General features: G+C 47.0%; 2 protein-coding genes across 3 annotated transcripts in view; one reads left to right on the forward strand and one right to left on the reverse strand.

The window, feature by feature from the left end:
* Nucleotides 1–5,999: 5,999 nt before the first annotated feature.
* LOC125082667 (cytochrome b-c1 complex subunit 9) lies at nucleotides 6,000–8,060 on the reverse strand. Of its 2 annotated transcripts, none has more exons than XM_047698531.1 (2): nucleotides 7,803–8,060; nucleotides 6,000–6,249 (listed from the first exon to the last, which is right to left on the reverse strand). In XM_047698531.1, exon 1 carries the CDS (start codon nucleotides 8,010–8,012, stop codon nucleotides 7,824–7,826), a length of 189 nt encoding a protein of 62 aa, XP_047554487.1. In that variant the 5' UTR covers nucleotides 8,013–8,060; the 3' UTR covers nucleotides 6,000–6,249; nucleotides 7,803–7,823. The 2 variants fall into 2 exon arrangements, with proteins under 2 accessions (XP_047554487.1, XP_047554486.1); XM_047698530.1 differs by having other exon boundaries at nucleotides 7,863–8,056.
* A 310-nt stretch (nucleotides 8,061–8,370) lies between these two features.
* Nucleotides 8,371–18,777, forward strand: part of ZMAT5 (zinc finger matrin-type 5) — a 28,497-nt gene continuing 18,090 nt past the window's right edge. The window contains exon 1 of the mRNA XM_047698033.1: nucleotides 8,371–8,481. The gene's annotated coding sequence lies outside the window, so the exon portion shown is untranslated. The remainder of the gene's footprint in view (nucleotides 8,482–18,777) is intronic.

Below are 18,777 nucleotides of genomic sequence, written 5' to 3' on the forward strand. Positions count from 1 at the left end.
TTCAAATTCATTTGTAGGACAGACTTGCTCCTTGTTATTGGAAGAGCTGGCTGAGTTACGGGATGAAATCTATTTCTGTTTAATAACTTACATGGCTTTCCCCCCTCTTACTACAAAAGCGGTAACAACCTTCTCAGTGTGGTTCACATCAGTAAGCAAAGAGAAAGAACACCTCCACCACCCGGAAATAATTGCCGTTAGGATTTTAGCTCTTATCCCTATGACATTATTTTCGAAAAAGGAATATACATAGGCACTTGATTTTTTTTTACATAAGCATTTTCCACGAACATGGGATCATATTACATAGGCGCTTATCCCTGTTTTTTTTTTTGGTTAGTTGGACATAGTGAACATGTTTCCCTTTCTCATCTGTATCCTCTTTAAAGGGTTAGCAGTGTTCTCCCGTGATACTGTCGTGCCTGGAGTTGTTCGTGTTGGTTGTTTCTCATTATTTGCTATTAAGCTGCAACGATCAATCTCCCGGCTAAATAATTGTCCAATCCACGGTTATTTTCTCAGGGTAAATCCTTAGAATTGCTGAGTCAAGTTTCTTGACTGTTGAATTAGCCCCTCCCACCAGCCGAATTTCAGAAGGATCATTTCCTGCATCTTTGCTCACGCTGGGTATTATCACAATTTTTACAGATCTTCACGAGTTTAATAAGTAAAAGGGTTTCTAGCTATTTTGATTTGGCAAATCTGTTCTTGCAGGTCCTCAAGGAGTAGATGGGTCTTAAGGTCTAAAATGGATCTGACAGCATGTGGGGGATGGGCAGAGTGGGTGAAAGGTGGCGGGAGATGCAGACTTCCAGTTATGGAATGACTAAGTCATGGAAATAAAAGGCGCAGCATAAGGAATATAGTCAATTCTATTAGAGGAGCGTTGTATGGTGACAGATGGTAGCTACATTTGTGAGCATACCATAAAATACAAACTTGCCAAATCACTCTGTCGTACACCTGAAACTGATGTAACACTGCGTGTCAGCTACAGTAGAATAAAAAAATTAATTAAAAAAAATTAAATGGGGTGCCTGGGTGGCTCAGTCAGTTAGTCATCTGCCTTCAGCTCAGGTCATGGTCTCAGGGTCCTGGGATCGAGCCCCACATCGGGGTCCCTGCTTGGCGAGGAGCCTGCTTCTCCCTCTCCTGCTCCCCCTGTTTGTGTTCTTTCTCTCTGCCCAATAAATAAATAAAATCTTTTTTTTTTTTTAATTAAATAGACTGGAGAAATAAACCTCTTACACACTAACCCCCAGCCCAGAATCTGCTTCCTGGGGAACACAGCCTGTGATAGGCAGCCTCTCTGTGTCTACTGGGGAAAAGCCTAGAATGTTCCAAGGGCTGGGCCTTTCTTCTTTGAGCTGCCAGGCCAACTTGGACTCCACCCAGTGCTGCAAAGTTTCGAACGTTGGCAGGCACCCCTAGAGTGCCAGCCTGGATAGCCCCTGGCTGGGTTAATTAAGCAGTCAGCTGGGTAAGGATTTATTGCACTTACTCCTTACTCCCCTTGACACCCCTCCAAGAAGACAACATCTCCAGAAATAACAAGAATCATAGTTGCCATTGTGCAATATCATGGCGGTATTTGACAGTTGAGGACACTGGCTCAGGAACAGTAAATAACTCGCCTAAATTCACACAGCTGGTGAGTGGCAGGGCTTGAATTCTAATCCAGGACTGTCCATTCTAAAATCAGTGCTCTTTACACCTCACTAGAGCTCTTCAGTGGGAATAATACGACGACCTCTTGGATCACTGTTCAAATAAATTGACACATAAACTGCAAAGCGCTTAGTACAATGCCTGACTCATGGTAAGTGGTCGATAAATGTAAGCTATTCATCAGAAACCCTCCAGAGGCTTACCTGTCTTTTCAGAATGGAATCCAAACTCTTGCAGCATGACCTATAAGATCATGACCCTATCTATTACTGCCTCACTTCCTTCAGTTCCGTGAATAAACCAAACCCACACCCACCTCAGGGCCTTTGCACTGGCTGTTCTTGTTTCCTAAAATACTCTTGATCTTTACCTGGCTGAGATTTCCATTCAGATCTCAGCTGAAATGCCATCTCCATGGAGAAATGTTCCCTGACTTCCTACCTGAGCATCTCACACTGCTCTTTAAGCCTGAGTCAGTCCCAAATGTCACGTTGTTTTATTTTATTCATAGCCCTTAATGTGAGCTGACGTTCTTATTTAATTTCTTATTTACCATCTGTCTCCCCTACTAGAATGCAAGCTGCGAGAGGGTAGGGATCTTTCTTCACTGTGTATGGGGTCTAGAACAGGGCCAAGCAGAGTAGGCACTCAATAAAGATGTATTGGTTGACTGACAGACTGACTGAATAAATGAGAAATTTCTTCCAGTTTGGAGAGATTTTTGAAGACAAGAGAGAAGCTAGGAGAATAGGACATTAGCTCAAATACTCTTAGCTGAGAGAGTGGTCCTGCTTGCTCAGAGGAGAGCTATACTGGATGCCAACTTCTCAGAAGAGGATTTCAGAGGCCTTCAGTAACTAGCTTATTGAGGTTTCCAAGCATTTAGCTTTTCCTGACACCTGTGCGAGGGGAGCAGGTGGGGAGTCCCCAGAGCTTTCTAACCGTAAATACTGTCCCAGCTCTTGCCTCCAGGAAATGCCTCAAGCTGAGCTTGGGAAGGAATGTTTTTCCAGTAATAAAAAGCTTATTGGTGCCAGTCTGAGGCGGGTGCTAATCCTCACTTCCCCCACCTGTGAGGCACACCCACCCAGGGAGCTCTGGGGAAGCCCAGCTCCCAGTTGGCAGTGCCACGCAAGGACGAACCCTCACTGGGAGCTCAGGAAGGGGAACCCTGGGTTTCCCAGCAGCTGGGTTCTAGGCCTGGAGCCAGAGCTGGGGGCTCACATTTTGCATTTCTCTGTGTTCACACCCTCTCTGGGCAGCCCCCTTCTAATTGATTCCTCCCCCATTATAAGAATAATACATGCCTGATGCAGAAAACTTAGACATTGGAGAGAAATACAACAGGAAATGACTCTCCCGGAGTTAACCACTATTAACAATTGGTTGTGAGCATTTCCAGTTTTTCTCTTATACACGTTTACCAAAAAACCGCATGGTGCTTTATATGAATTTACAGCTTGTTTTTTCCACTTAGCTTTGTACTTTGATGCTTTATGCGCACCTTCTTCTTAAGCATTTTTTACTTTTTCTTTTTTCTTTTTTTCTTTAGAAGACTTATTTATGGAGCACCTGGGAGGCTCAGTCAGTTGAGTGTTACGTGGTGGTTTTTTTTGTTTTCTTTTTTCTGAGAGAGAGAGAGGGCACAGGCACCAGGAGGGGTAGGGGAGGAGCAGAGTGAGAGGGAGAGAGAATCCCAAGCAGGTTCCATGCTGAGCACAGAGCCAATTTCAGGGCTCAATCCCACAACCTCAAGATCAGGACCCAAGCCGCAATCAAGCGTCGGATGCTTAACTGAGTGAGCCACCCAGGCACCCCTGTTGTGTACTTTTTAAAGATTTTATTTATTTGACAGAGAGAGAGAACTCACACAAGGAGGGGGAGCAGGGGAGGGAGAAGCAAGCTCCCCACTGAGCAGGAAGCCTGATGTAGGACTCAATCCAGGATCCTGGGATCATGACCTGAGCCGAAGGCAGACACTTAAATGACGGAGCCACCCAAGTGCCCCTATGTGCATTTTATTTTTTTAAAAGATTTTATTTATTTATTTGACAAAGAGAGAGAGCACAAACAGAGGAAATGGCAGGCAGAGGGAGAGAAAGAAGCGGGCTCCCGTTGAGCACAGAGCCTGATGTGGGACTCGATCCCAGGACCCTGGGACCGTAACCTGAGCTGAAGGCAGAGACTTAACCCTCTGAGCCACACAGGTGCCCCTGTATTTTTTTGTAGTAATTGCCTGTTTGTGTTATTAGCCTTAACTTCCAAGTTATTCACCTTTTTCTTAGTAACTTGGCAGACTGCTTCATGTATTAGTGAGGTTGGTACTTTGCCATATTTGATAGGTATTTTCTTCAAGCCAAACAAGGTTTTAAATGACTGCTTATTGGGGCGCCTGGGTGGCTCAGCAGGTTAAGCCTCTGCCTTCGGCCAGGGTCATGATCTCAGGGTCCTGGGATCGAGCCCCACATCGGGCTCTCTGCTCGGCAAGAAGCCCACTTCCCCCTCTCTCTCTCTCTGCCTGCCTCTCTGCCTACTTGTGATCTCTCTGTCAAATAAACATTTTTTTAAAATTAAAAATAAATAAATAAATGACTGCATATTTCACCAAAATAGTAATTCCCGTTTTAGATATCTTTTCATTTTTCCCATAATATAAAACACTATGATGAACATCTTTTGTGGACACCTGCATTTTTAAAGGAAAATTTGCCAGAAGTAGGATTTCTTAGGTCAAAGGTATGCACATTAATGATTTTAATACATAGATGCAAAATATCTTTCAGGAAAATGGTTCACACATGATTTCCTATAGTACACGGGTCCCATATCTTTTTTTAAATTTAAATTACTTTAATTCAATTAATATATGATGCATTATTGGTTTCAGAGGTATAGGTCTGTGATTCATCAGTCTTCTAGAATACCCAGTGCTCATTACATCACATGCCCTCCTTCATGTTCACATATCTTTGCTATATAATGGCATTTACAACATCTCCTGTAGTTCAAGCCTCATGTTTGCCACCATGTGCCTAGTGGAACCTAGCACAGTGCCTCACACACAGTGGCCATCTCGATCTTTGTTGAATGAATGACTGGACTATGGTCCTTGAACCCCTCTTCCTCAATTCCTGCTGCTCCATAGTCTGCTGGCAGAATCTTCTGGTTCTCCAGGTCCTTAAGCATCCCCCCATGTGTCTCTGCCAGCAGTTATGTCCATGTGCCAGGGTCTATGACTATGTTAATTGCATTTAACAACTCCTTTAACACTCAAAAAGAACCTATACAGAAGGCACTCCCATCATCCCCATGTAATAGACCAGGAAACTGAAGCTCAGAGAGGTCAAGTGCCTTGCCCTTGGTTCACACAGCTAGGACTGGTAGAGTGAGAATTCAAACCTACCAAGTAAGCACAATGATAAACCCAACTTATTAGAGACGGAAACTCAGCAGGATAGTCAGAGTTCTGGTCCAACTTCATCATCAGCAGATGGACTATGGCCCAGAGAGGTAAGCCAACTCGTCCGAAGACACTCAGCAAATTAAAGGCAGAATGGAGACAGGACCCTGAAGCAGGGTTTTTTCCCCCAGCTGAATCCGGGTCTTCCCTATGGTTAAGCCAGTTAGCTCTCCTTTGTAGGACTTAAAAATGGAATTATTGGGGCTCCTGGCTGACTCAGTCAGTAGAGCATGTGACTTTCTCTTAATCTTTTTTTAAGTTTTATTTTTATTTAAGTGATCTGTACACCCAATGTGGGGCTCAAACTCAACCCTGAGATCAAGAATTGCATGTTCTACTGACTGAACCAGCCAGGCCCCCTATGCATACAATTCTTTTTTTTTTTTTTTTTTAAAGATTTTTGTTGTTTATTTGTCAAAGAGAGACAGCATGAGCAGAAGCGGGGGAGGGGGATGCAGGCAGAGGGAGAAGCAGGCTCCCCGCTGAGCAAGGAGCCTGATGTGGGGCTGAATCCCAGGACCCTGGGACCATGACCAGAGCCACAGGCAGGTGCCAAACCGACCAAACCACCCAGGCCTCCCTGCATGCAACCCTTGCTATCTCAGGGTTGGGAGTTTAAGCCTCTTATTGGAGGGAGAGCTTGGGGTGGGGGGAGAGAAAAAAGACTGGAATTACTGATTTAGAAGCAAAAATTGAAAGTAATACCTCCAATTACAGCTCATGTTTTGTAAACCAGAGTTGACTGAAAGTTAATGGAACCCAAAAGAATGAAATCTGCCCTTCAGATGTTTGCGGAGGACTCTAAAGTGGTCTCAACCGAAAAGTGAAGATTAGGTAGCATTAACAAAGCACTAGATGCAGAAGCCACGTCTTGAGGACAATTTCCATTTATTTGCTGATGACTCTGACTAAACAGACTTCAAACACAGCAGAAGTTAAAGAGTCTGTCAGGTGAAGCCACTTCTTGCCAACAGCTACAGGTGGTCAATGATGAGTAATCTGAGCATCATCTTCAGCTGACGCCCTGGTTCTGGGTGGACCTGGTCCTTTCAGCTTGGGGTGGGGTCTCTGAGGAACTATTCCTTATTCTCATACTTGTGCTTGATGTGTTTCCACAGCTTCTGCATTTTAAAGACAAGAACCACAAACTTTGAGCTTTGTCTCTCACATTTTGCAGCTACTCCCACTGTCCTGGTCTCTAAAACTGGCTAGAGAGAAACATGTACCATGTCTGGACAGCTGGGGTGGGCAAACTGGAAGCAGCACTGGGCTCACTGCACATTCCTAACACTTGTAAACTGCTCTGATCTTCTCAATTGCCATGTAAAGAGAAGTGGAAAAGGATGATACCTCTTTTACAGGAAACTGAGGCTATTATTCAAAAGTACTAAGTGTACTAAGGAACAGAGCCTGGAAGAGGTCTTATTTCCTCAACTCCCAAGTATTACTCAAGAGGTCCTAAATGCATAGCCCCAAATACTTTACATTGACTCATTCTTTAATAATTTCCTTAAACCTATGATCCTTGGGTCAGGAACTAGTTGGATTCTCATTCCTTTTTTTTTTTTTTTATGGTTTTAATTTTTAAAGCAATCTCTACACCCAACTTGGGGCTTGAAATTAAACCGGGTGCTGGGCATTCTACCAACTGAGCCAGCCAGGTGCCCTTGATTCTTGTTCCTAAAAGCACAGATTGGTAAGTTATGACAGCATACTTAACTGCCTTTCCCAAATATTGGGAATGGCCCGCAGAACTGCCTGCGGGGGATGGAATAGTGGCGACACTTTCACAGGGGCAGAAAGAGGTCCTGATCACAGGCAGTACAGCATCAGTGGACAGGGCTGTAGGGTCAGACAGCTTCAAATTAAAAACACAAGTGAACGGTGTAACAGGCTATCTGCAGGAGACCTTCCCTAATATGAGCCACAACGTAATGATGAAAAGTGTGTACAGCAGTTAGCACAGTGCTGGCACACAGTCTTCAAGGTGTGGTTATGTCCTACCTTCCGCTTTCACTTTCTCTTGAGGAGTGTAACAAGTGTTATTTTTTGAGTGCACCACCTACCAGGTACTCGGCATCTTGCCTGCATCTCATGTAATTCTCACAGGAGCTGCTTACTGCAGTTACTATCATCTCCACATCACAGATAAAAGAGAAGCTCAGAGAGGTTAAGAAACTCAACTGAATGCCACACTTATCAAGTGACAGGGCCCAGTATCCCCATTCACGAGTCTCTGATTTTATATTCCCGTCTCCTAACCATTATTACTACCACAATGCTTGCGTAGGAAGCCTGGGAAAGCGAAGAGTGCTATGTGAAAAGACCAACCACAGTATCTAAGGAGATGTCCTTTTCACGACCCTCGCCCGCTCAAATCTGCCCTTGGAATCCTCAGAGGAGACTGTGGGTCCAGGTTCCAGCCCAGATTCGCCACTGACTTCCTGAGGGTAGCCACAGTAAGTCCTCTGCTCTCACTAAGCTTTAGTTTTTGCTCCTGCAAATGGACAAGTGGGTATCTGGGGGTGTGAGATATCAATACTTATAACCCACACAAAGTGGGATCATTTAACGTTTTGGGATTCACATCCGGTGGAGAGGATATACAGCACTCCACCGACAGAAGACGTGCAGAGTTCCCCCCTCCCCATAGTAAAGGCAGACTGAGTCCCACCTCCACTCCCACTGTCACCCCTCAGGCAGGCCCAAGGTCAGGGATGGCCCAGTCCCTCACCCCCTGGTTGATGTGTTCGTAGATCGCGTCCGCGCCTTGATCGAAGGCGCGCTCGAAGAATAAGGCGCCCACGGCGATCGTGAGAGCGAAGGTGGAGGTCCTGCGGAACAGCAGGGAATACAACCTCGCAGTAAGCGTCGGGGCCGCCATGTTTCTCCGCTGTCAAGCCCGCGCCTGCGCCGCAGCCGATCATGCGCTCCAAAAAAAAAAAAAAAAAAAAAAAAAAAAGCAGCCCTCGACGTGCAATGCTTTATGGGATTTGTAGTTTTTCTGAATCTCATTTCTTATCTTTTTGAAGGAGAGAGGTAAGTGATGGCTTTGCGGGGAGGAAAAGCATCGTAGAATTTAGATCAGGGCAGCCCAAATAGTGTGTTAAGATTTGTTACCCAATATTTCTAAAAATTTCTTGTTACGTGAATATACTGAACTACAACACCCAGAAGTCCTCGCGTTTCCTTTACCTTCCCCAACACCTGCGCGGTCTTAGCTATGATTCCCAAAGGTTTCTGGGAAGGGCCGACTGATACTCAAGGAAGGACTACGAATCCCAGCAAGCAGTTCGCGACACGAGGGCGCAGAAGGAGGAGGAGCTCGGAGCCGTCGGGCCCTGCGGAACCAGGTACCCTCTTTGGCAGGACGTCGAGGGGCTAGTGTTAGTCGTCTCCCCTCAAGGGGAAGGCATGGGCTCTTCTTTCTAAGTCCCTTCCCTGCTCTGTGGGCCGCACCAACTTAATTAACGGGGAGTGAACAAAAGGGCGAGCGGACTGGGCGCCCAGGTCCACGGCTCATCTCTGCCTGTCTCCTCTGTTAGACCCAAGTCCAGGCCTAGCGTTGGAGCCTGTGGCAAAGTTGGGCCCTGGGGCTTGAACCCCTTTACCGGGAGTTGGGAGAAGGGGCGGTTCTGCACATGCTTCCTGTTCCCCTCACCCCTGGGCTTCGCCCACTAGAACCTTGACCTAGAAGGGGGAGATCTCGGCACCGCTCATTCCTTCTTGGGGATTAAATAGGGGTTTTGATGTACTAGTGCCACTCAGCTCATATTTTCTGAGTGCCGCCTCTGGACCATGCCCTGGGGACCTGGCGAAGAACAAGCCCCGCTCTCAAGGAGTACTCAGTGTGTGGGCAGATCAGGAGGTGCGCTAACCTTTTTTTTAAAAAGCAAAAGACAGGTTGCTTGAAGAGAGTCTGGCGGTGCTATTTTAGCCCGGGTGCCTAGTGTGACACTTTAAGCAGAGACTCCAACGAAGGGAAGTTGGTCAAACAGGAAAAGGTTGGTGCGAAGGACTTGAGGCTGCAGCAGTCCTGGAGTGCTTGAGGGAAAGCGGTAGGGCGGACTGTGAAGAGGCGGGCTTGGGTCAGCTCAAATAGGGCCTTGTAACCCATAGTAAGGAGTCTTACTTCTTTTTAATTGCTCTAGGAAGCCACTGAAGGGTTTTAAGATGGGATGTGACATGATCCAATTTACATTTTAATGTCATCATTCTCGCTGCTCTCTGGAGAACAGATCGAAGAGGGGAAGTTATTGTGTTGGGTCAGCTGAGACAGGATGGTAATTTAGATTAGTTTATGGATTAGAGTAGTGATCAGATTTGTGATGTATTTTGGGAGATAGGACAGACAGAACAAGCTGACCTGTGTAGAGAGTGCGGGAAAGAAGAATGGAGGATGAAGTTTTGACCTTAACAACTTGAAATCCACCGGGATGACCTTAAGCTCTGTTTGGTCATGTTAGATTTGAGCTGTCCCTTAGACATCAAGTGGAGATGCCCAGAGAGGCCAGTGGGGATTTGGATCTGAAATTCAGAGAGGTCTAAACCAGAGATAAATCATCAGCATAGGTACTGAAAACCTGGGATTAGAGGCCTGGGATTAGAGGTCTGGGCCTGACTTGGAAAAACAAAAGGAACGCCTGATTGGGGGCTGGGAAGAAAAATGTGAAAAGCTTTAAGGTCTAAAACCATGATGAGTTAACCATAACTGGAGTTATTTTCTATTTGCAAAGCATCCTGGTAGTTCCTTGGGACACAAAGTTGTGAGCTTCTAGGATAAAATACTTTTGTCTTGCTAACAGCAAATCTGGCTGATGGGAAGTTAGAGGAGGAAGGAATTGGTTTAAGTAGGATGGGTTAGGAAAGTCCATGGGGAGTTAAAGTGTGGCTTGTTTTGTTTTATTTTATTTCATTTTGCAGCAACAATTTGGAAATACTGAATTTTCTTTAAGCTGCTTACTTCAGCTTAGAAATTACTCTATACATCTCTAGAAAAATAAGAAAAATGACCTTCACTTTTCCTTTGATGTTTGAACTCACTTTGAACTACCTCAAATTCCTTTAAAAAATCAGCCCCATTTATAGCCTAATTACATTCCCTTACACATTTATTTCACTTATAATTTAATATATTTGATTTTCCTTTTAAGTACTTCAGATATATAATTTAACAAGCATAATTTCCCAAGAATATTTAAATGTTACTAGAAAATCTAATAATTTAAACTTACAAACATAATGAATTGCAAGTTCTTGTAAACAGTTCAATACTTTCAACATACTTAGTTAAATTCTTTTATGTTACTGGTTATGTCTGGAAAGCTAAAAAAAAAATGCCATCTCTGACATGAAATTAGGATATGGGGGGGCACCATTTAGCTTTCACAGCATTCCAGATGATTCTAACAGTGCAGCCAATGTTTCTAGTTATTGCTGACCTTTCAGCTTGAAATGATAAATCTAATATCATTTACTGATGTATGTTTTATCAATTATCTAACTGTATATATGAAACATTTTTTTTCTTAGAGATGTTATATATTTATTTGAGAGAGAACAGAGAGAGCACAAGCAGGGAGAGGGGCAAAGGGGGAGGGAAAGGAACAAGCAGACTCCCCACTGAGTGCAGAGCTCACAGAGCTCAAATCCCAGGACCCTGATATCATGACCTGAATGGAAGTCACACACTTAACTGACTGAGCCACTCAGGTGCCACCCTACCTATATATTAGAACTTCTGTATTTTTGTTTAAATAAACTCTGTGTCTAGTGTTGGGCTTGAACTCAACAACCCCCATGAGAGCAAGAATGTCATGCTCTATCGTCTGAGCCGGCCAGGCACCCCTAACTTCTGTATTAAGTAATCTCTATAGTCAACATGGGGCTTGAATTTACAACCCCAAGATCAAGAGTTGCATGCTCTACCAACTGAGCCAACCAGGCACCCCCATATATTTCTCAATTCCTAACTTCTGTATTTTATTATTTTTTTTTAATTTTTTTATTTTTTTCAGCATAACAGTATTCATTATTTTTGCACCACACCCAGTGCTCCATGCAATCCGTGCCCTCTACAATGCCCACCACCTGGTGCCCCCAACCTCCCACCCCCCACCCCTTCAAAATTCTCAGATCGTTTTTCAGAGTCCATAGTCTCTCATGGTTCACCTCCCCTTCCAATTTCCCTCAACTCCCTTCTCCTCAACATCTCCCCTTGTCCTCCATGCTATTTGTTATGCTCCACAAATAAGTGAAACCATATGATAATTGACTCTCTCTGCTTGACTTATTTCACTCAGCATCATCTCTTCCAGTCCTGTCCATATAACTTCTGTATTTTAAATTGGAATCACAGTGCTTATCTGTCATACTCAACATGTCAAATTCTTTTCAATGTTACAGATACTTTTAAATACCAAGTATATACTGATTATTACTAAACTGAGGTCAGGAACATCAATAAGGTTGATTTATTTTACTACCTCTATTTTCAATTCTAAACTTACCTGGAACGTGACAGGACACTTAGGTAGTGGGAAAACAGCTTTATCCATTTTAATGAATTGTGTTTAGCATTCCAGTCAAGTTGGGTTTATCATTTCAGTGAGCTGAGGTTATTTAAAATCAGACTGGTTTCTGACCGAGACAAGAATCCAGGTGTTGTCTACCCAGAGTGACTGTCCCCAGCCAAGGCTGCCTTTGGGATGCAGGGAATAGAGAGGTCTTTGAGCAGGAGAAGCTTGGTCCCCCAGCCTTTGTATTTTAAGGGGTACCTACTAGAGGGTACTAGACTCCATGAGTAAAATGCAGATTTCTGGGCGCCTGGGTGGCTCAGTGGGTTAAGCCTCTGCCTTCGGCTCGGGTCATGGTCTCAGGGTCCTGGGATTGAGCCCCACATCGGGCTCTCTGCTCGGCGGAGAGCCTGCTTCCCTTCCTCTCTCTCTCTGCCTGCCTCTGCCTACTTGTGATCTCTGTCAAATAAATAAATAAAATCTTTAAAAAAATAAAATAAAATAAAATAAAATGCAGATTTCTGGGCCCCGCTCCAGATCAGCTGAGTCTGAATTCCTGGAGATCTGACGACCCAGGAGACTTCATTTGTATTAAGCTCCCCACGAGGAGCCATGGAAAATCTTGAGCAGGAGTGGTTCTAAGAGGCTTGATCTTCTGCTGCCCGGGGTGGGTGAAATGAAGAGGTTAGCTCAGATGCTGGAGATGAGACCTGACTTGGGCAGAAGTGAGGGTGGTGACAGGACCAGCCTGGCGGCAGAAGAAGGGGGAGACAGAGGTGGTTCGAGTTCAGGTCTCTGGTTCAGAAGCCTCAATCAAACTATTTTTACCTTTTCTGTTTGGAAGCTCTGGCCTCCTGGGACCTGTAACTATCTGATGAGAAACTCTCTCTCCGTCCTGCAGCTCCCTGGAGCCCAGATTCGGGTTTTGCCAACCTGCCCTGAGCTAGGTCTGCTTGGAATCATGGTGCACCCTATCTGCCTTCAGCCAGGGACTGAAGGTGGATCTCTTTCCACACCAGCCCTGATTGGTCCATCCAGGTGAACCAAGTCATTGGAACCATCTACAGTGGCCTCCTAAGGGAGAAGGAATAGTATTTATCCTAGCTTGGCAAATTTCCCACTTTTTTGAAGGGAATTTTTTGAGCAAATTTAAAACAATATATGCTTAATGTAGGAACTTAGAAAAATAGAAAAACACAAAGGGAGAAGAAAATTCTGCATATAATCCTATTATCCAGACATAGTTGCAATAAATATTTTGTGTCTGCTTGTGTGTGTGGGGGTGGGTATGTGGGTGTTCTGGGGCAGGACGTTCTTTCTCCTTAAAAAAGTGGTATCATGTTGTACAAACTGTTGTGATAAGGAGCCATTTTTTATTTAGCTAAAAGGGAATAGTCTCCTTTGGCTTGAATTTTATTTCCTTTGACTTGATTGTTTTTCTTTTTTTTCCCCAAAGATTTCATTATTTGAGAGAGGGAGGGTTGGAGGAGCAGAGGGAGAGAAAACATCTCAAGCAGACTCCCCACTGAGTGCGGAGCCCTACACAGGGTCCATTCTATGACCCTGAGAGCATGACCTGAGCCAAAGTCAAGAGTCGGACACTCAACCAACTGAACCACCCAGGCACCCCTCCTTTGACTTGATTTTTAATGTCTGTCTGGTAGTGCATTGAACAGATGTGGCTCGTGCCCTGCTCTTGATCCTTGCCAATGTGGGCTCCCTCTGTCCAGTTTTTTTTAGGTAAGATGTGAGTCATGTCATTAAACCCTCCCACTCCTACCTTGTCGGGGAAACCGAGCTGCCTACCTGCATGTAGTGAGCATTATCTGTCAGCTGTTCTTACGGTCCAACATTTAGATTTCAGTTTTCGGCCAAGCTATGTTGCAGTGACCATCTTGGTATCTAGATCTTTTTTTTTTTTTTTTTAAAGATTATTTATTTATTTATTTATTTGACACACAGAGAGAGAAATCACAAGTAGGCAGAGAGGCAGGCAGAGAGAGAGGGGGAAGCAGGCTCTCCACTGAGCAGAGAGCCCAATGTGGGGCTCAATCTTAGGACCCTGAGATCATGACCTGAGCTGAAGGCAGAGGCTTAAACCACTGAGCCACCCAGGCGCTTAGTATCTAGATCTTTGAGATCATCTCTGATCATTTCCTTGGAGGGTACGTAGGTACCCTTCCTTGGTGCTGTCTAGCACATAGCTTATCACCTAGTATTGTTACTGGGGGCACATCAGCCAGCCATCCCAGCATATATTCAGTGCACTTGCCTGTGAGAGCAGGGCTTTTGTGTCATGAGGTGTGAACCCCATTCTGGCAGGGAGGAAGGGTCAGCAAATGTTTGGCTAATAAATATATGGCTGAAGGGAACCATAGAAAGTTCTGGAAGGTTATGCCTGTGTTCAGGGATTGGCTCATTTGACTCAACTCAGGAGTGTTTTGGAATATGGGGCACTTTGTACCCGTAGCCATCACATATTTTAAAGTGATTCAGTTTTTTCATTTGTTTATTTCACTCTATCAGTTAGCTATTGCTGCATAACAGATTATCTCCCCAAACTTAGCAACTTAACACAACAAATATCTTGTACATCTGAGGGTCAAGAATTTGGAAGTGGGAGTGTGGCTGGCTGACTCAGTCAGTGGAGCATATGACTCAGGATCTTAGGGTCGTGAATTTAAGCCCATGTTGGGTATATAGCTTACTTAAAAAAAATTTTTTTTTGAAGATTTTATTTATTTATTTGAGAGAGTCAGTGAGCGAGAGAGAGAGAGAGAGAGACAGAGAAAGCATGAGTGGTGGGAGGGAGAGAGAGAAGCAGGCTCCGCGTGGAGCAGGGAGCCCGATGCTGGGCTTGATCCCAAGACCCTGGGATCATGATCTGAGCTGAAGGCAGACACTGAACGGACTGAGCTACCCAGGCACCCTAAAAATCACATTAAAAAAAAAAAAAGAATTTGGGAGTAGCTTAGCTGGGTAGTTATGGCTCAGACCTCCCAGGAAGTAACAGTCAAGTTCTCTGCTGGGGCTGCCCTTATCTGAAGGCTTGACGGGGCTGGAGGGTCCACTTCTAAGCTTGCTCACACACTGTCAGCGGGAGGTCTTAGTTCCTTGCCACATGTGCCTCCCCACAGGGCTGTTCACCGTGTGGCACCTGGCTTCCCCTAAATTAAGTGATCAGAGAAAGAGGCCCCAGGATGGAAGGCATATTGTCTTATCACCCGATTGTAGAAGTGAAATACTATCATGTCTACTCTGTTCCCTTAGTCCTGCAGACCAGTCCTCCTATGGTGTGGGAGCAGACAACACAAAGCACAAACCCCAGAAGGTAGGGGGCGCAGAGGCTGGCCGCTGCATACACAGATGAGTACTGAGCACTGTTAGCGTGCCAGGCACTCTGCTAAGCACCTCGTATCCATGATTTCATCCTCACAGTGATCTTATGGAATAGTTTTAGGCCATCATTCCATAAGAATGATTGTGCCTGTCTCCCAGATGAGGCTCAGAGGGTGAGTAGTTTGCGGAGCATTTCACAACCCAGAAATGGCCGAGATGAGATTCAGACCTGAGTTAAATGATTATAGAGTAAGAACTGGCTTGGGTAGTCTGTGTGACTTTGGGTAAGCTCTCACCCTCTCTGTTCTTCAGTCCCTCATCTACCTCAGACCAGCATTTCTCTGAGCATGGTCTGTGGACTGTGCATCGTTTTCCTTAGATCCTGGCCATGGCTCAGACCTGCCGAATTAGAAATTGCTGTCGGTGGGGAGCCCCCCACTGCCTTAGAGGGCCAGGAGCATGATGACACATGTGCCTAACACCCAGGGGTGGAACACGTAAATGAGGTCAGGATGAGAGAGGTGTGTGGTCGTTGCTAAGCACTAAGGCGTCTGAGGGAGACCCTGACATAATGGGGCCCCTATCAGGGAAGACGTCTGGATCTTCCTGGCACTTCTGTTGGAGTTGGGCTCTGAGTGGTATAGCCTGCAGGCCACCCCCCCCCACCGAGGCAGCTCTGATGCCATCAGCTCCAGACGGCAGGCATATGTGCCCCTGGGACATTGCTGAGCTCCTAGCGGGCGTGCAATAACGCCGTCCTCTGGCTGCTGTTTACTGTTTACCTGGGGTCTGGCGGTGCCATAATTAGAAGAAATGACAGGTGAGCTTGAGGGCAGCATGTGGTGAGCACAAGGCCTGGGTAATTATTACGATGCGTCTCCCAGCCCTTGGCCATGGCCAAGCTGTTGGCTTATTTTAGCCTTGTGCCAAAGATAGCTCTGTACCTGAGACACACACAATGAAAGGAACCAAGAATATCAATGAAGCACGAACGTCTGCCCCACGGGCGCGTCACAGCGGAGCAGTGCGATGGGAAGAGAAAGGCTTCAGGACTCACCTGGACCCCAGGGGCAGTGCTGGCTCTCCACGCCTTTTGGCTTCATGGTGAGGTCTCTCCCAGAGGGTGCTGGGGGGTCCTCTGTGCCACTGGCCCACCAGCAGCACTCAGGCGGATGAGAAATGACTATTACCAGAGTCTGTCTCAGTTTTGGCTTTGAGCAGATGAGGAGTATCTCTGAACCCACGTCCCCATCTGTGAAATGGACACCTTGACATCTGCTCAAAGGGTCCCTGTGATGATCAAATAAGGGAATGAAAGCCAGGTGCCTAGCACGCAGGAATCTGATGCAGTCTTCCCTCCCCCCATCCCCCCACCCCCATTCTCTTTTCTTTCCTCCACCCCACAGTGTCTCCTTGAGGGAAGACCCAGAAGACTGAGGTCAGGTGCCACAGATGGCTGGGTGTGGGTCAAGTCAGTAGAGCAGGGCTCTGCTGGAGACAGGAGTCCTGCAGGGAGGGCGGTGGTGGCAGCGAGAGACTCGTCTTCAGGACCTTCTGTGTCTCTCTCCTCTGCCCATCCTCATCCTGGTCCCTAGATCCGAAGTAGAGGAGAAGAGGGTCTGGGAGCTATAGGTGAGCAGAGGGCAAGAGGCCTCAGGTTCTGTGGGTGGCTCCTTCCACAGGCAGTGGCATGTGCAATGCTGTGTTCCTGGTGCTGGGGTGCAGCAGGACAGATAGATCTCTCTGCCTTCACAGGACCCACATATAGTGTAGTGGGGAGGCAGACATACATGACAGTAAAGCAGCAGGTGAGGTCAGACGAGCTAGGGGAAACAGCAGGTCATAAGGGGGGCAGAGTGCCTGCGCTGCCACTCTTGAGTCCGGTGGTCTGGGCAGGCTCACCGGGAGAGCGAGAGAGTGAGCTGCCTGGGTGGTCGTAGTACCAGCAGTTAGAACCTCTGTTCTCTGAGCACTAACTATATGGTAGGCGTCCTAATAGACCACTGCCTTTATCAATCCACAATAGCAATGGGGGTCCCTAGATTAGAGCTAAGGACACGCACAGGGGGATGAAATAACTTTCTAGAGTTCACCTAGCTGATGAGTGGCAGACCTGGGATTCAAACCCACACCTGTGTGACCCCAGGGGTTGTCCCACTGGCCTCAACCTGCTGCCCTTTGGCCATAGGGAGCCACCTTGTCACCTGGTGAAGCTCCAGGGAGCCAGCAGCTGCTGTTGCAAACATGGACCCAATCCCTGAGAATGGGCAGGTGGCGCTGTCTCGTTTCCAGCAAGGCAGGATGGTGCCTTGTTCACAGCCGCTGAGCGCACCAGTCCCAAAGGATGAGGCTGAATCACGGCTGAGAGGGCCAGCTTAGTCAGCGCCCCATGCTGGTGTCTGGGCGCCTTCGGAGATGTCCAGCTGTCTCCACTACCCCCTTCCCTGACCTCCCACTCAGGGCTTCCAAGTGCGGTGGTGCAGGCTGTGCCTTGTGCAAGGACACCTGGCTGAGGGGTGAGTCGGAGTGAGATAAGTTCTGCTTGCCAGACTGCCAAATACGCAGTGGCCGGGCACTGTATCTGTCTGGAGGATTCTGCACCAGCACCTTTTCCTAATGTGCGCCAAGGCGCTAGAGAGGGAGGCGGTTGGGTCAGGACCGCTAGAAGCTCACAGCTGGCTGCTGTCGGGGCAAGGTCACCTTGCTGAAGCCCAGCTCCTGCCCAGGACCTTGGCCTCCCTGGGGACTGGCCTTCTGGGAAGTGGGACGCACAGATCGCCCTGGAGCTTGATTGCTCCCCTTGACACCATTCCCGGGCCGTACGGGCTCTGCAGAGCTGCTGTTCAGGGCAGGTGTCTGGGCCCATCATGAAGGCTGAAGTCTGGTCCCACCTTTGCCTTGTGCTGTGTGCTTTGGGCAACTGACTTACCCACTCCTGGCCTCACCTTTCTTCATCTGTCATACGGACCAGCTGCCCCCAGTTGTCACTTGGACACTGACATCCTGTTCCTTGTTCCGAGCCTCAGTTTTCTGAAATACAGGCCTTTGGGAGACCAGTAATAATGATGGGTGATGCTGGCTGTTGTTTCTTGAGGGGCCCCTGGGGGCCAGGCTCTGCTAAGTCTAGTATGTGTGCACAGATGAGCTGATTCTCAGAACAATCCCTGAGATGGGCCCTGTTACTATCCCAGTTTTCATAGGAGGAAGCTGAGCACAGAATTAGAAAGCAGTGGCACCTGGATTTAAACGTGGCTGTCTGGAGAGGCCCTTAGAGATCACCTGGTCTAGCTGCCCGCCTCCCCCTTCACACATGGGGAGACTGAGACCCCAAGTGGGCAAGCGACGGAGCCACAACCTCACCTAGCGGAGCTGGGACTAGAGCTCGGGGTGCATTGACCCACCATGGACAGCTGAGTGCCGCCCCTGTGCCAGGTACAGGGGGTGCAGAGGAAGGAAGGTGTGGGTGGGTGCCTCTCTGCTGAGGTTCATGCATGTGAGAGAGAGAAGGAAACGTGTTTCTCTCTCTCTCTCTCTCTGTCTCTCTCTCTCTCTCTCTCTCTCTCACACACACACACACACACACACACACACACACACAGTGTCCACTGCCAAGAGGCTCATTATATGACTTCAGGGAGGCTTTCCCAGCAAGTCCAAGTGAGGAGGAAACTTCACACACACACACACACACACACTCTCTCTCTCTCTCTTTCTCTCCCCCCACCCCCCACTGCCGAGGGGCTCATCATTTCCAGTCCAAGTGCAGGCACCGCGAGACCTGCTTTGACTTTCTTT

Source organism: Lutra lutra, chromosome 12, assembly GCF_902655055.1.
Source record: "Lutra lutra chromosome 12, mLutLut1.2, whole genome shotgun sequence".
Classification (NCBI taxonomy): Eukaryota; Metazoa; Chordata; class Mammalia; order Carnivora; family Mustelidae; genus Lutra; species Lutra lutra.